Source organism: Mytilus trossulus, chromosome 3 (genome assembly GCF_036588685.1).
Source record: "Mytilus trossulus isolate FHL-02 chromosome 3, PNRI_Mtr1.1.1.hap1, whole genome shotgun sequence".
Taxonomy (NCBI): Eukaryota; Metazoa; Mollusca; class Bivalvia; order Mytilida; family Mytilidae; genus Mytilus; species Mytilus trossulus.
The window spans coordinates 6,833,457-6,849,992 of record NC_086375.1 but is presented as its reverse complement, the minus strand read 5'-3'; the positions used below and the strand labels follow the sequence as shown (position 1 = coordinate 6,849,992).

The following is a 16,536-nucleotide window of genomic DNA, read 5'->3' as shown; positions in this document are numbered from 1 at the left end:
TAAACGGAAACAACAATGTTTCAAAATACCCTTGATACTTAAGGATGTATGGTCCTGACGTTTCAGTCTTGTTAAAATCTTTTTCCCAAAACATGTGGTAAATAGCAATGATTTAATAAATATCATAGTCAAACTTAACTTTGTGAGAGACAAAAATGTATTTACAATAACTACTTTTCGAGTAATACTTTTTTCGAATCTTATTTCTAATCAAGTAAGTTTTTTTATCTAGATGCGGGATACAAAAAATTATTTTACCAGAAACCTGAACATTCCATGTCACTTTTTTTCTTTTCTTTGTTTGATGTATATTTTTTTAATCATTAACAACAAAGAAGTTGAAATTATATGCATCTTTTTCCTAAAACAGAGAGAAATCACAAATTTACAAAATTGACACTATGGTGAATTTGATACAAAAAAAAGAATCATAATTTGATAAAACTTTCTTATATCAACACATAACTATATATTTTTTAAGTCAAAATTATTCAAATTGGTCTACTTCATCTTTATTGGATATATGAAAAATAGTTTAATTGTGGAACTCTGATTTTTTACACGATAATAAACCAAAAAAAGTAAAAAGTATCAAAATTAGGGTTTTCAAGGGCCCGTAGCAAAAAAAGAAGAGCACTACCATAAGATTTTTTCTTCGCCAACATATTTTTTCAGTCATATAAACATAAAAATAAGGTTAAGAAAAAAAATTACTTCTAGAAATTTTGGCTCCAAAGAGCTGTATAACCTTAATAGCAAACAAACTCAAAATATGAATTTAAATGTATTTGTTCACTAGAATTAACATGCATTGATTTAATCTATTCCATCTAATTCCAAACGACTGTTTAACATATTGGTGATTGTATATTCAAGTTGGATGAATGGCCAAAACATGAATATTACAAATCGTTGGCAGTTATTCGATTCCCTGGCGATTAATTACTTATATAGGTCATTGAATATAAGTCAAGGTGACATGTCCATTGTAGATTTTGTTATAAAATAAACTATCATAACGGTGATTAAAGAAATATGAAAGATTGAAGCTAAATCAAGATGTAAAGCTGATAATGCACTTGATTTTGACAGCAAAATTTGACACAGATTCGCCATTTAAAGGTTTTGTCAATGTAATTCGTTAACACAACTTATATATTTTCATTTGTACAGGCTATGTCTTCCTCATTGTGCCATTTGACGAACGATTTTAATAAAACTTTATAAATCAGAGATCATTTAAGTCAAAACATAAGCACGTATCAAACGTATGCACAAAAAAAAATTAAGCTCCCCCTCCCCCATTATTGCTATTTTTCAAAAATGTTAAATTGTACATAGATATTGATTTTAACATGACCAATGTTCCTTTAAAAATAAACATCAGTTGGAAGCAGCATTGTCCCGAAAATGGTGGCAATACAAAAGTAGGAAATCCGAGGACGTTTTCAAAAACAATAGTATCATGCAAAACGAACTAAGAAATTCCATAATTAAAATGGACATGTTTTAGTGTTTAAACGATGCTTGTGACAATCATTAAATTATTAAATATTTTGGACAATTTGTTGTGTTTTTTCTTAAAGCTAATGATATTAGAGTAAAGTAAATATAAAATAGGAGATGTGGTTTGATTGCCAATGAGACAACTGTCAACAAGAGACAAAAAAGACACAGGCATTAACAACTATAGGTCACCGTTAAGTTAAAGAGGATTTTGCTAACTTCTTATTTTTCATTCTTAGAAGTTCCTGTATGATTTCAGCCTAGTTCATAATAGTAAAAAAAAAGTCGACAAAAAGAGGGGCACGAGGCATTTTTAATATTTTTTATGATTTAATCAGAGTGATTAAATTATAAAATAAATCTGTAAACTAATATTTCCCTATCATTATTAATTAAATTATTGAGTTTTTATTGAATTATTATATCAACATAGGTTCTTCAGAATAAACCTTTTTTTATAAATCTAGAGATTTCTCAAAAAACTTAAATAATTAGTAGTATTCCTCCCAAAGACCAGATACTTGTATCTACGTTGGCCATTTTTTTGTTGTTGAAATAATGCAATACCTTTTCTTTTAATTTGCCTTTAAGTTTGGAATGAAGAATACTTCTTTAAGATGAAGAAAAGTCAAATCGTTTAATACTATTGTAAGATTAAAGAGTCTGAGATTGTATGTACTCTAAAAGATCTTTGGAATTTTTTGGTATCCACAACTGATTTACACCACCTCGTGGAGCACTTCGAAGACCCAGAAATATACAGTTGCTTGTTAGTATACTTATGTAGTTTAGGTATCAAATACAGTGATGAAAGTTCCAGTTCTTTGTCTTCGGTTGAAATTCCAAAGGAACATAGAACAGAAATATGATTATCCAGGATTTCATCATTGGTAAATATTGTTATGGTATATGTTGAGTTTCTAATTGACTTGTCAATACCTAATTCATTTATTAATTGCAAGCATATTATGTTATGATATTTACACACAAAAACGATATTGTTGGGGGCTTTATCTGCGGGGACAACAGCATATTTCTCATGTATGTAAGACAAGTGTTTTACAAAATTTAGGTCTTTAAAGATCGACGTACCATGGGCATTCATATACCATTCTTGTTTAAAGAGTAAAACATCAGGGCTATGCTTTCTTAAATTTTTCATGGATCATTAACAAACAATTGTCATATTCACAAGCAAAAACATACATTTATGTACGGCAAATTTTAGATATATAACATGAAAATGTAATGAAATAACAGAGGGACGAAAGATACCAAAGGGACAGTCAAACTGTCAAAAACTATATCCGTTTATAAATATTTAAGTGCCTATAAATAGCAGCACATGACATACAAATCTATGGGAGTGTGGATTAATCAGTACAGAGATTAATTCAATTACACAAATAAAATTATAGATTGCCTAACAATGTTATTTTTACACACTATTTAGTATGTAAATATAAGAATGTTTAAAATATTTATAAATATATGATATACATTTCAGTTATATTTTAACAACACAAGAGATCATTCAAAAATACAGTAGTATTCTCCATTTCTAACTAAAAGTCAAGCTAAAAGAGTTGGTCATAAAAAAGAATGTCCAACGTTGATATTGGCTAACAAAAACAGCGTTTATTCATAAGATATTGAACACTAGTATAGCATAAGCAAACGATTCAAATGGGGAAAGTAAGGTTCATCATAACAAACAAACAAAAATGACTGTATTTACACCTCAAAACTACTCTGGTACAAACTTACCTTTCAATTTATAGTTTAAGGCCTGGCATCCGCTACATATATAAAGGTTAAAAATGCCATTTGTGTTTCTGAAAGTTAAAATCTTTTTTTTTTTTTTGATTGACATTTGTTCCTTTTTTGCAGAAGTATTAGCAAACACCTGTATAGCTTTGATACTGTTTACTCAGGTAAATCATCTTACTCACCTTTAGTTGTGTAGATACATATTGTCCTTGTCGATCGAGGACAATCAATACAATACAATAAAGTGTTTACCGGGAGGGAGCATCTCAAAGTTGTATCCCAATTTAGTATATCTTAAAATGTTCTGCAAAGGAACAAAAGTACCCACCAAAATCCGATTTTATCTTTATGAAACACAAAATGCGTTTAACTTTGATAAACTAGTTGATGCAAAGCCTTAAAACATTCATAATCTGTGATTTGTTGATTCAGTAATTTTTGTACATTTGTTATGATGAACCTTAAGAAATTAAAAGACTTGATGATTTTTTTAAGCAGTTTACAAAAAAGCACGGCATATTTCTATTTTAGATACACAACTTTGTATAGCATATCTTATGTATATCACATGACGATGTCATCAACGAAATAATACTTTCTCTATAAATAGACGACCTACATTTCAGTTATTTTCTGTAAATGTCTAACGCTTAACAATATCACCGAAATCGAAGACACAAGATCAGAGAGGCAGTGTGCATTTAATTGACAAAAGCAACCAATGAAATGAGATGAAGAAGGATAGCATAAAGTAAAGCAGTTTTTATCACCAAAACAGTGTTTCAGAACCTTAAAATTTAATTCCTTTAAAAGTACTCAAATTTACAATAGCTAACTGAATTTGGAGTTTGATACAGATTGGGTCGTAGTTTACATGTAAGTTAGTACTTAATGTTGAACCGATTTCAAGGAGCTTGGAAATTTGAATGATACTCTGATTTTCTTGCAAGATTAAATCTTTTGTAAAATATTATTTGACTTGAAGTTACAATTGCGCAATCATTCGTTATGCATTTTCAATAGATTATCAGTGGTGAGTATTTTTCTGTGATATTTATTTGCGAACTGCAAAATGGGTAGCTGTTCATAAAACTAAGTTTTCGTGCAAAAGTCAGATCATTAAAGAACAACCCATACTTTGCTTCGGAGCATTTAGGAAAAGTTCTGAAACTAGTATATTGTTACATTTGATGTTCAAATATAAGATGGCATAACACCAATATCGTGATGAAAATGGTTAAGATATATATGTTTTACAGATCAAATGTATGAATTACAAAAGATAACTTCTTTTTAATGTTCAAATTAAACCGTCGCATAAAATTGTACTACTATTACTTCCGAAAGGTGATATCATTAAGTTAAATGGAAATTTTAACTTTCAATAATGTATATTAGAAGTGTATTAATTCGATAATTAATGTAATGATAACTTTCAATCAATAATCATGTTCGCAACCGGTGAACGTACTAACAACTCCGAAACTCAAACAAATCAATTGAACTACTGTTACTAGGATTTATTTATAGATTATCGTCATTTCTATTTTAAATGTGTTCGGATTTTCTGTAAACTATGTATTCATGGTATATTGATGTGCACAAGGAAGAAAATATTAAGTTATAAAATTATTTTTTTTAATATTGTATAATAATGTTGAGAATGTTCATAATGCTAACTTATTTATAAATAAACATGTAGTAAAACAGGGAAACAGATATAATACATATTAGTATTTTATTTTGAATATTATAACGAAAGTACTTCAGTTGACTATGAATGTCAGTGTTGGGCCAGTGGTAGAACTTATCATTATACCTATGGTCCAGGAAATACTACGTGCAACCTTAACTGGTATATAAATGTACACTAACAATTAATTAATATACTTTTGTATCTATTGATTTAGCATGTTTGATATTTTTTATTTAGAAACAGATTTAAGGCATCTTGAATACCACCTGCTCTTCAATTCAACCCCTGGGAGTGTTAATTAATAAAGTGACCTGATCTAGGGTATGAGTTTATAAAAAGTTAATAAGGCCAAATAAAGTACGAAGTTGAAGAGCATTGAGGACCAAAATTCCAAAAAGTGTTTCCAAATACAGCTAAGGTAATCTAAGAAAAGGTCGTTTTCATTGGTTAATTCAAACCTTCGACCTCACAGCTGCGAAAATAGAACACACGTACTATAACGTTGAATGGACTGATCAATATTCACGTAACTGGTCAAAGCTTCCAACGTCGTATTCACGTACATCATTGTGCTCTTGATTATCCAATTTCATTTCTAGCTTTTATACATGTTAACGTGAAAAATTCATTTATTTTATGATTTCGAGCACTAGTAGCATTTCAGACTTTGAAATTTGAACTTTTTTCCCCATCAAATATTTAATTCAAATGTCTCCTCTCTGGATTAAGGGACGACATCAAAAGTTAAATGCAGGGGAGAAAAATTAACTCACAAAGTGTTCTCACGGATTCCCCCTCCCCTTCTTAACTTAATTTGGGAAAACCGTTATTGACCAATATGGATATATATTTAAAATCGGTGTCAAATAAACGAAAATTGCAGCAATTTTTACCCCAATACCAAAACTATTCGAGTTAATTTTCTTTTTATCCTTTCATTAATCTTTTGATGTCGCCCGTAAGGGAGCTACCATTTTCTTTTGATTTAGGGGAGGGGAGGCTTGAATGCAACAATTTGTCCTGCATCTCTTTAGTTTATCCCGTCTTTTTAAATTTAAGTCTAATCAGTCCGGCCTTTTTTTATTAGTTTATGAAACCGTACTTAAGGTGGTACCTAACACTACAGGGAGATAACTCTGTAAAATCAGCTTAACGTTTTAATTACGTTGTGTTGTAAAGGGAATATAAAGCTTCTCTATGATCAAAATTGGTGTTTGCCAAACTGCTATATAACCAGTGTAATTTTTCTGACAAAACGGTTGGTTCAAAAATTTTGAAATTTTTATATTTTTGTTAAAGGGTCAAAGTAAATCCTTTGACAAAATTTTCTGAAAATTAAACGAGCCAAATTAATTTTAGTGAAAGTGTTGGGTACCACCTTAACTACACAAATAACCAAATTACACACCGACCATATTGTTTGATATTTTTTATATTATCAACTTTCATGTTCACTATTCATATTCTTTTGCAAGTTTTAGGTATTCGATATCATGATCTTATTTCTGATGCAGTTTACTTGATTTTGAAAAAAAAACGAAATTCTAAGTAAATTCAGAACGTAGCCAACCATGCTTTGTTTAGAAAAAAATGGAGATGGAAAACCATGGCACAGTGGAAGGAATGTACTTTATAAACTCCAGCGATATACTTCATGAATCTATAATAATTGAATGTTTTTTTCTATTCTCGGTTAAAAAACAAACGTAAATAGTATACTGTGAATATTTAAAATAAGAAACATAGAAAACAATGATCAGTTTTAAAAAGCGTGTTTATTCATTAAATATATTGATAAAAAGGTGATTTTCTTCTTGCACATTCATTTAGTCATCCTTAATTTCTTGAGATTCCGTTTATCAGTTTATCATGCGTGTGATCATTTTAAATGCGTATGCATACTACCATATATCACTGTGGCGGATAGTTCAATAATGTTAAGCTCTATTCCTACGGTATGAAATTACAAGATAACTAACTATTCATCGAATTAAAATGGAAAACAGTACATTTATATTGTTTTCTATAAAATACGATATTTCTCACACGTATTTTTGTATTATTAAGTTCCATACATGCAAACGAAATAATCTTTGCCGATGTAACATTTGAAAGTTTTTTTACACCAACATGCCTTCGCTGAATTCATTCACGTGCACAAATTGTAATAATTGTGTTGCTGCATGCATTAAGAACGCCAGTATTAAATTCACAAAACGTGTTTAATTCTTTTCACCAAACATTTGTAAACTTTCATTCCATTGTCGGTCACCTGTGTCACTACGATTGTTGTTGTATTTAAATCTTTCGGCCAATGAAAGGAGATGTTACAAGTTGTGTCTTTGTGATACGCCAGAATGTTATCAATGAACTTTTAAACGCTAAACTTGACTGCTTTTCAATGTATTTACAATCACTGGGTTGATGCCACTGCTGGTGGAGGTTGTCTCATCGCTGGCATCATTTAGCACATCTGTGTTGACAATAATTATCCTGAATATGGTCTTATATACATTAGTGGAGTCATTTTCTTTCTTCAGAACTACAGGTCTTTTCTTTTACAATAAAATTTGCGTCAACGCATAATATAATGATCTGTGTAAGGTCATTTTTTTTCTTGATAAATTAAAGATGCAAACGTTAATTCATTTAAACATGCAATACGTTAAGAAGTTATCGCGTACTGTTGACAACTGGGTTTTCATTTTAAATTTCTATCTTTGATAGGTCTAAGGCAGAAATAATCTGTTCCCCCGTTTATGAAACTTACCAACTTAAATGTGTCATTGACGCACATTTTGACTTTCAAAAGAAATAAATTGAAATTATATTAACTTTTATAGAGGCCAAAAAATTACGATATTCAAATTTAGTGAAATTTTGATATAAACTTTATCGAAAATCAAAGAATTCAGATTGTGCGATATGACAATCCCAACGGAAAAAAATATATACTATAGTTTCTGGCTCTTATTTGTGAAATGTATACACATTTTTCTTTTTTTCATTGGTTAATAGTTCGGGCAACAGAGTTAATTTTGAATTTCAAACATTTAGACACATGCGACACTTTTTTTTTACGTTGTATCAAATAAAGTTATCTTAATTGAGTCCTTCAAGTGGAAGCAAATTGAAGAGACAACACATGTATAATACTTAACTATGTAAAACTCAAAACAACCATATATCTTACATCACACAATCTTATGTTTGCCAAGTAGTTATATTCAAGACAGAAATCAATGATTTTATATTAAAGTTACTTGTGGTATATAACAAACTACATTAATTGATAACGTTTGATTAATGAACTGCGTTGGATAGAAATCGACCTTATGCAAGTGTACGTAAATATTTACATTTTTAAGACTCTGATTGATTTTTTGAACATTCATATACGAAATAAATTGAAATAAAAGATGAATTTTGGTCCGTTGTGTAGTATTCGATTAATAATGCAACCTACAAACAATCCCACTCTTACTGTTGATTTTTTTTTTCAAAACTGAAATTGGTTAAAAGATGTATTGGTGGTGATTTGCCTAAGGTCGATTATTTTGTAAGTTTGTATGGACGTCCCCTTTTTTTCATTTCATCGTTTTTTCTATTGATGTTTGCACATCCAATTTAACGAATAAATGTAAATTTAAAAAAAAAAGTTAATTCATATAACACTCCATTAAGATATGTTGTTATATTTTAGTAACCATGAGTATATCACATCAAAGTGGAAATTGTCCAAATTGCAGACTAAATATCAATGAAGGTCAACGGTTTTGCGAAGACTGTGGATATAAAATTGAAGCGAGTAGATCAACAATGATTTGCCAGGGAAAAATGGAGGATGGTAATCAATGTAACGGATTGCTGAAAAACGATGCAAGTTTTTGCCCAAACTGTGGGACGCGAAGCCATATTTTAGGTAAAATCAGAGTCAATGCATTTGACCATTTGATAATGTTAAATACAATATTACTAAAAGTGTTATACACTTAGTCAGGTGCCTGTTGTTCAGTGCATGGTTATTGTTTGTTGATGTGCTTCAAAACTTTAAAAGTGTTTCTCGTTTTTCATAATTTATTTACATCAGACCGTTGGTTTTCTTGTTTGAATTGGTCTACTCTTGTCATGTTGGGGCTCTGTATAGATTCCTGTTCGGTGTGAAACACGGCTGCACGTTGAAGACCGTACTTTGACCTATAATGATTTACTTTTGACATATAGTGACTTGGATGGATAGCTATCTTATTTGCACTCATACTGCATCTTCTAATTTATATAAATTATTAAGGCTTATATTCTATTTGAGATTTTAAACGTTTTTACATTGAGAAAAATATTTGCATGTAACATGTTGAACCAAAATAGTGTAGATGATTGGTACAAAGCCGTAACAGATATTTGCTGCTAACATCTTTTGGGATCGTACAGATTTGATGTTAATTTTGTAACATTACACGTGTTTTCCTTGAAATTGTAAATATTATGATTTGAAAAACAAAATTCTAATTTTATGGTTGTACATCGTTGATCGTTGATCGTGCGCAAACTATTGATATGAAATGTTCTAAATGTGCAGTCTGTGTTCAAACTGTTCAGTAATATGTATTATAAAACCAGGTGTTAGCTTAACATGGGTTATGTTCTTCTTATATACTTGATGATGGTATAATATTTAACCCATAACAGGATGAATTGTGCCTGATATTCCTCTGACTCGGACTTCTCTTTAATTTAGTTTTACTGTGCGTTTTGTTGTGCGTTTGGTTTTTGTTAACAGTGGCTAGAGATATACGAGAAGGATTGAGATCTTAAAAAACATGTTTAACCCCGTCGCATTTTTGCGCCTGTCCCAAGTATAGCCTCTGGCATTTGTTAGTCTTGTATGAATTTTAATTTTAGTTTCTTGTGTATAATTCGGAGTTTATTAAGACGTCCAATATCACTTAACTAATATACATATTTGTTTAGGGGCCAGCTTAAGGATGCATGGTATCGGGTGCGGGAGTATCTCGCTATATTGAAGACCCACTGGTGGACTTAAGTTTTGGCTGTTGTCTGTTCTATGGACGGGTTGTTCTCGCTTTGACATATTCCTCATTCCATTCTCAATTTTATTAGTGTCCCCCTGTACACATTGACAACATTCTAGATAGTCTTAAAAAAGTTTCTTAACATTATTTTATTGAATAAAAGCGAATCGTTTGAATAAAACTACATGTACCGCAGTCGATAATTCTGAAAAATCGAATAAACCATGAATAAACCATTTAAATTTCAAGCTTTTAAGATGTTGTAAAGATCAACATGACTACTTCCAACTAAATGTTTATTACTATTTCGTCGACACTTGTCTTCAATATTTATCAAATGTCACCATAGTATGCCGAAAAGTTGTGACTAAATATGCAATAAGAAACAAACTGACTGTTTAAAAGAACAACGTTTATTGAAGAATACTAAATAAATTAAACATGTTGTATAACAAAATACTGAACTCAAAGACCAAATCGAATCTACAAGTCCCTTCAAAATGGCAAAATCAAAACTTTCTGGTTGACGATTGTTCCTATATATATTTGGTTTTACCTTCATTGTTTTGTACATGAAATTTTGCGTTTTTATTGTTTAAGCATTGTAACGTTAGCCCCTTTGTAGGCTAGCTGTATATTGTTGTGTATGGTAGATGAGTTGTCTCATTGACCATGAATAATACCACATCTTTATAATCTTATATCAATTGTAATCTTACATTTATGAGTATGCAAGAAAAAAGGAACCTGATGTTCAGTAGTTGTCGTTTGTTGATATTGTTAATAAAATGTTTCTCGTTTTTTATTTAGATATATACCAAATCTTCGTATATCTTATAAACAAATAAGCTGTTATATTTGCTTTTATTGCACTTAGTTTTGTTTCACGTAGCACAAGCATCAGCATCAAATATGGTTACCGAACGAGCTCACAGTGAATTATTGTATACAAGATCTGATGACGATGAAGGTGCAGATATTTGGGAAATCAGTGGCGCAGTACTTGAAGGTGAAGGTATTTTATTCCAAAATTAGCAAGAATGTATTCCGTTTTTAAAAGGGTTCTCATATTCGATTAAGAACAATGTAAAAACCATTCATCCAAATTATAAAAAGTATAAGATAAACAAATTACAATGCATGGACTCGATAATATGTAACTTAGTTCCCTGCCTATTTGAGTAAAGACGCCATCTATTCAACTATCGAGTTGAAATCCGAATACCTCCGATGGCCATTTAAGAGATATAAACATAAAGATAAATATACATAATACAGTGAAATCGTACTGATGGACTTATCTAGGTCTGTGTAATTTGTAATATAGATTAAAACCAGATGTTAATCGTAGTTATGACCTGTGTAAGAATGTTTTTGTGAATCGAATCAGTCAATCAAACGATTTACCTTTGTATCTCTTTCAATTTTCCTTTGAATAACAAGACACGTACAATTCATGCGTTATACGTCTGTAGCATAGGGGTTAAATTTAAGTTCTTGTCCATTCATTTTTTATGCGTTTTGTTATTTGATTTTGCCATGTGATTATGGACTTTCCGAATTAATTTTCCTCTAAGTTTAGTATTTTTGTGATTTTACTTTTTAAGTTTACACGAATACGAATTCAATCAGGTCAAATTTTTCAACTGCGAGGAAACAATTCATCAAGACCGTTTTATTCACTTTTTTGACAAAATTTAACTATGAATTTTCCTGGTTGCTAAAATCGAAATATTTATCTTTCATTAATGATTGAACGAAAAATGATCATAGGTTAGATTTTTTTTATATATCTGGTAGATAGTGCTCCCTTAAATACAAAATATCTATATATATTTTAAAAAAATCAAAAGTTAGTACAGAAACATGGATTGATTAGGATATTGATGGGTTATAAAATTGCAAAAACAAAAAAAATCAAAATAGTTTTTTTGAATTGACCGATATTTTAATATATTACTTTTTGATTAATTCAAACATTACAACTCGTCTTTTTTGGTTAGTGATTGAGGAAAAACATCATGTACTAAAAAGGATGCGTTACGGCAACTACGTTTATAAATACCGTATTAGGTCACTAGCACACTATGTAACTGATAATACATGTTTTAATTCTCGTATGCTTCGTTTTTTCGTGTAGCACAGGCCTCAGTATCAAATATGGTGGTACCTGACAATGAATCCTTAACTTTAAGATCTACTGACGATGAGGTTGGAGATATTTGGAATACGAGTGACGCAGTGCTTGAGGATGAAGGTGATTTTTTTTCCAAAATTACCAAGAAAATCTTCCGTTTTCTTAAAATGTCCTATAACTAGACAGAAAATGGCAGTTGCTATCTAATTGTTTGTTTCTGTGTGTGTTGCATTGTCGTTGCATTTTATCATTTTTTTTTGGGCGGGAGGGTATTTTGTTGCACTACAGTGTTTCTGTTGTTTTGTAGTTTTCTCTTTAAGTTGATGTGTTTACTTCAGTTAAAGATTGTTTCCTATCAATCGATTTATGACTTTCGAACAGCAGTATACTACTGTTGCCTTTATTTGAATGAATAAGGTTATATATGTTTATAAAAAACAAAAAGAGTTATGAAATTAAATTGACCAAGAAAAAACCTGACAGCTTTAAATGATATAAATTGGAATTTTAAGACTGTTTGAATGTTTATAAATTGAATGACTATTTGCAACTGTTTATTGACAATATGATGGTTACGATGATTTATGTACTCTTTTGTGAAACATTATTCTAACACATTTGATATACCTTTTATAACTTACAGTAAATCAGAGGTTTTTTTCATCTCTTGTTTTCCAATTTTATTTTTTTGTCGTTATGTTATAGATAATGCATAGTTTTAGGTTTATCTTGTCTTAGAACACATCGAGGGGTGTCTGATTGATCAAATGAAAGACCGTACGGAGGTTTTTCTACAATCCGCCTCTCTTTTCACGAAATAGGCTATTTATAAGGTGTGTACTAATACTATCAACACGACGAGTGACAAATATCTCGTGTCTGTTTGTCCTTTTCTTCTTTTTTTTTATGATTGCGTTGTCAGTTTATTGCGATCTAAGAGGTTGACTGTCCCTCTGATATCTTTTGGCACTCTATAGTTTAAATGATTTTGTGATAGAACTCAACCAATAAACTTGACGAGACATTTAAGACACTTCAAATAAATACGACATGATAGACATACGCTTAATAATGAAGAAGCAATTATTAAGAAAAAATTGTAAGAGTTCCGCCGAACCCAGTGTCTTGCCTACTTTTGCTGTTAATCACAAACTCAACAAATATGGTGAAAAAAATAAATGAAATTATTTATCTTGATAAATAATTTGAGTGTCAGAAGTTTCAGTCCAAATTTGTTAAAATTCAGGCCTGTTTAAGAATCTTAAACATGTTTTATAAACTTTAACTGCAGACTGTATGTAACTTTAACCACAGAGTCAATGTAATGGTTCCTGGCAGAAAAACTTAGTCCATTTATAAGTTAAATACGGAAACAATGGAATTTTATTTTTACAAAATTTACTCTTAGATACTATTTTATGAACATAAAGCAGCTTCTGTCCAAGTTTGGTAAAAATCCAGGATATTTCAAGAAAATTATTAAGATTTCAAAAACATTAACTACAGAGTGAATATTTGTGGACACCTCCGATGACACCGACGACGACGGAATGTTGGATCGCTATTTCGACTAAAGTCAAAGGCTCGACAAAAACAAACAAGTAGTCCATTATGAAAAGAATAGAAAGATTACTCAACATACATCTTACATCATGTCATTTCATATATGATCATACCAAAAACAAACAAGAACTTGCCTTAGAGTCTGGTATTTTTGTTAGATAATTATTACAAATTAACACAGCGATGGTTTTTTTTAAATACTTGAGGTCCGATGTCAACATATTAACGTTAGCATCCGACGTTATATACAAATTCTACTACTAGTTTTCAGGTATAATCAAAATGATTTGAGCCCTTTACTTTACTATTGATAGCGAAAAGCAATATTCACACTTGGTCTTAATAAGTACTTATGAATATTTTCTTTGTCAAAAAAAAGAGGGAAGAAAGATACCAGAGGGACAGTCAAACTCATAAATCGAAAATAAACTGACAACGCCTGGCTAAAAATGGAAGAAAACAAACAGACAAACAAAAGAACACATGACACAACATAGAAAACTACAGATAAAGCAACACGAACACAACCAAAAACTAGGGGAGATCTCAGGTGCTCCGGTAAGGTGAGCAGATCCTGCTCCACATGTCGACAAGCTTATATTATAACAAATATGGTAAATAGTCTCATTCGGTAGGTCACATTCGTGAAAGGGAAGGGATTGTAGTTACAACGTAAGGAACATATCTGATATCATTTGTGAGACGGTTATTCCATAAATGTCGACCAACTCGTGATGGCGTCCGTAAGAAGGGATGATTTCAACTTCACCTTTTGGAACTCTTGTTTTCATAGCTTCCTTGTGAGCAGCAACCCTCTATCAAGAAAATAATAATAGGAAATGCAAACACGGGAATATCGTATCAATTAGGAGATATATACCCCGTATACAGGTGCTGCTGAAATGTTGCTACTTAGAAATAGAAAGTTCACAGTCGGAAAGCTGCAATCATCTCTTTTGTCGTAAAGGTTTTTTTTCAACCGAGCCTGATTGTCAATTTCTAGATGTAATTCAAGATATGAGGACGACTTATCTGTATCTGTTGTATCCTTTATCTCTAGTTCGATTGGATAGATTCCTTCAACACTCATGTCTTAATACATCTCTTAAATATTGATAAATAACGTATTTGCATCCTGGAAATAATCAGCATAAAATCTCATCTGAATTGGTATAGTCAAACAATTGCGCAGAGGGTTCGAAATCACGACGGTAGTATAGAGAGCAAGTAAATAAATATATTAAATATATTATGATATTTAAACACAATTAATTTTATAGCTGTCATTATCTTTCTTATAGCTTTCAATAATCCAGCTCTGTACGATGAATTTTACAGTGAGCTGGAATCCGGAGGCGCTACCACAACAGAGGCCTCAATAGAAGAAAGATTGAACAGGTGGGAAACACAAAAAGTACAATTTGGAATTGTCGGTCGGTCTGCAATGGGGAAGTCCACATTTATCAATTTACTGCTAAATCTTAGTCCAACAGATCCTGGGTATGCCGAAGTTGGAGAAGGAGATTGCACAACATTGATAAAGATATATGAACATCCACAGTTTGGTTCATTCAAGCTTGTAGACTTCCCTGGATTTGGGACGCTTAACATGACGAAAGATCAATTTCTTGTCAAATTGAATTCTGTGAATCTAGACTATTTTTTTTGTTTTCATTGACACCGTACTTATGGAAGAAGATATATGGATAGTTAAAAAACTGAAGGAACGAAAAATCGCATATTCGATCGTGAGATCCAAGATTGATGTGATTGTTGATAAAGCGAGGAAGAATGGAACTAACGAACAAGAAGCGATCGCTCAAATAAGGAGGAAATTAGAAGATACAATGGCACGTAACGATACTCTGAGAGGTTCAGAGTTATTTCTTATTTCAAACTTCAGAAAGTATTTTCATTATGGGGATTTGATTAAACTACTGATACACATAACTTCTTTAATTCCCGATTGTAAAGTGGAAGCGCTGCTTTTCTTTCTTCCTTTGTTAACTCCAGAACTTATTGAATTGAAATGCAAAACATTAGAGAAGAGGATTAAATTGGTGGCTTATGCGACTTGTGTGATTGCTTCTATCCCAATTCCGTTGGTTGATTTCCCTGTGAACATTGCTATAGTTACTCGAGAGGTACGCAGATATATCAGAATTCTAAACCTTGACCAGCCATATGTCATAAAAGTTCCAGGACTAAAACATCCGTCTTTAAAGGAAAAGACCAAAATAGAATCAATAAAGGCACAATTTGTGAAATGCTTGGACTTAGGAGCAGTCGCAGCAGTATCTCAACTTGACTGGATATTGCCTGGAATTGGATCTGGCTTTGCCGGACCTGCATCAATCGTTTTGATTGTACATCATTTGAAGTCTGAATTGGAAGTGCTACGAGCAGATGCAAAAGTTGTATATGACTATATGTTAGAACATACACCAACGACGTAAAAGCTGGAAAGGAACTAAAAGCGATAATACTCAACACAGAAAGAACCAGAAAATTGTTTGTCTGTCATTAAGTCTGATTATTTGTTAGTAAAAACTTATTAATATTCTATTGCGCCAGCTTTTTTTATTACAGTTTTTTTTAGAGAGTGTTTTGTGGTTTTGTTCGCATTTTTTGCATTTTGTTTTGTTTGTTCCATAGGCACATTTCGCCACTTTTATAAAAGCTTACGCTTTATATATCATATTTTCGTTTTACTTATTGTTACATCTGGCGAACGCCTACCGTAATGAGTGACCGTTAAACTATTAAATAAATAATTGTGTCTTGGTGATTTCACATAGTTGTTTTAACCATGTCTTGGAGTATTTAATAAA

The 16,536-nt window shown here is 31.2% G+C and overlaps 1 protein-coding gene across 5 annotated transcripts; it reads left to right on the top strand.

Annotated features, from left to right (window-relative positions):
* The first annotated feature begins 3,896 nt into the window (after positions 1–3,896).
* On the top strand, positions 3,897–16,536 carry LOC134710067 (interferon-inducible GTPase 5-like). 5 transcript variants are annotated; one of them, XM_063570242.1, is made up of 5 exons: positions 3,897–4,152; positions 8,676–8,894; positions 10,898–11,020; positions 12,146–12,262; positions 15,044–16,536. In XM_063570242.1, exons 2-5 carry the CDS (start codon positions 8,681–8,683, stop codon positions 15,085–15,087), a joined length of 498 nt encoding a protein of 165 aa, XP_063426312.1. In that variant the 5' UTR covers positions 3,897–4,152; positions 8,676–8,680; the 3' UTR covers positions 15,088–16,536. The 5 variants fall into 5 exon arrangements, with proteins under 5 accessions (XP_063426312.1, XP_063426311.1, XP_063426310.1 ...); XM_063570238.1 differs by having other exon boundaries at positions 3,900–4,152; positions 15,007–16,536; XM_063570239.1 differs by having other exon boundaries at positions 3,901–4,152; positions 10,898–11,014; positions 15,007–16,536.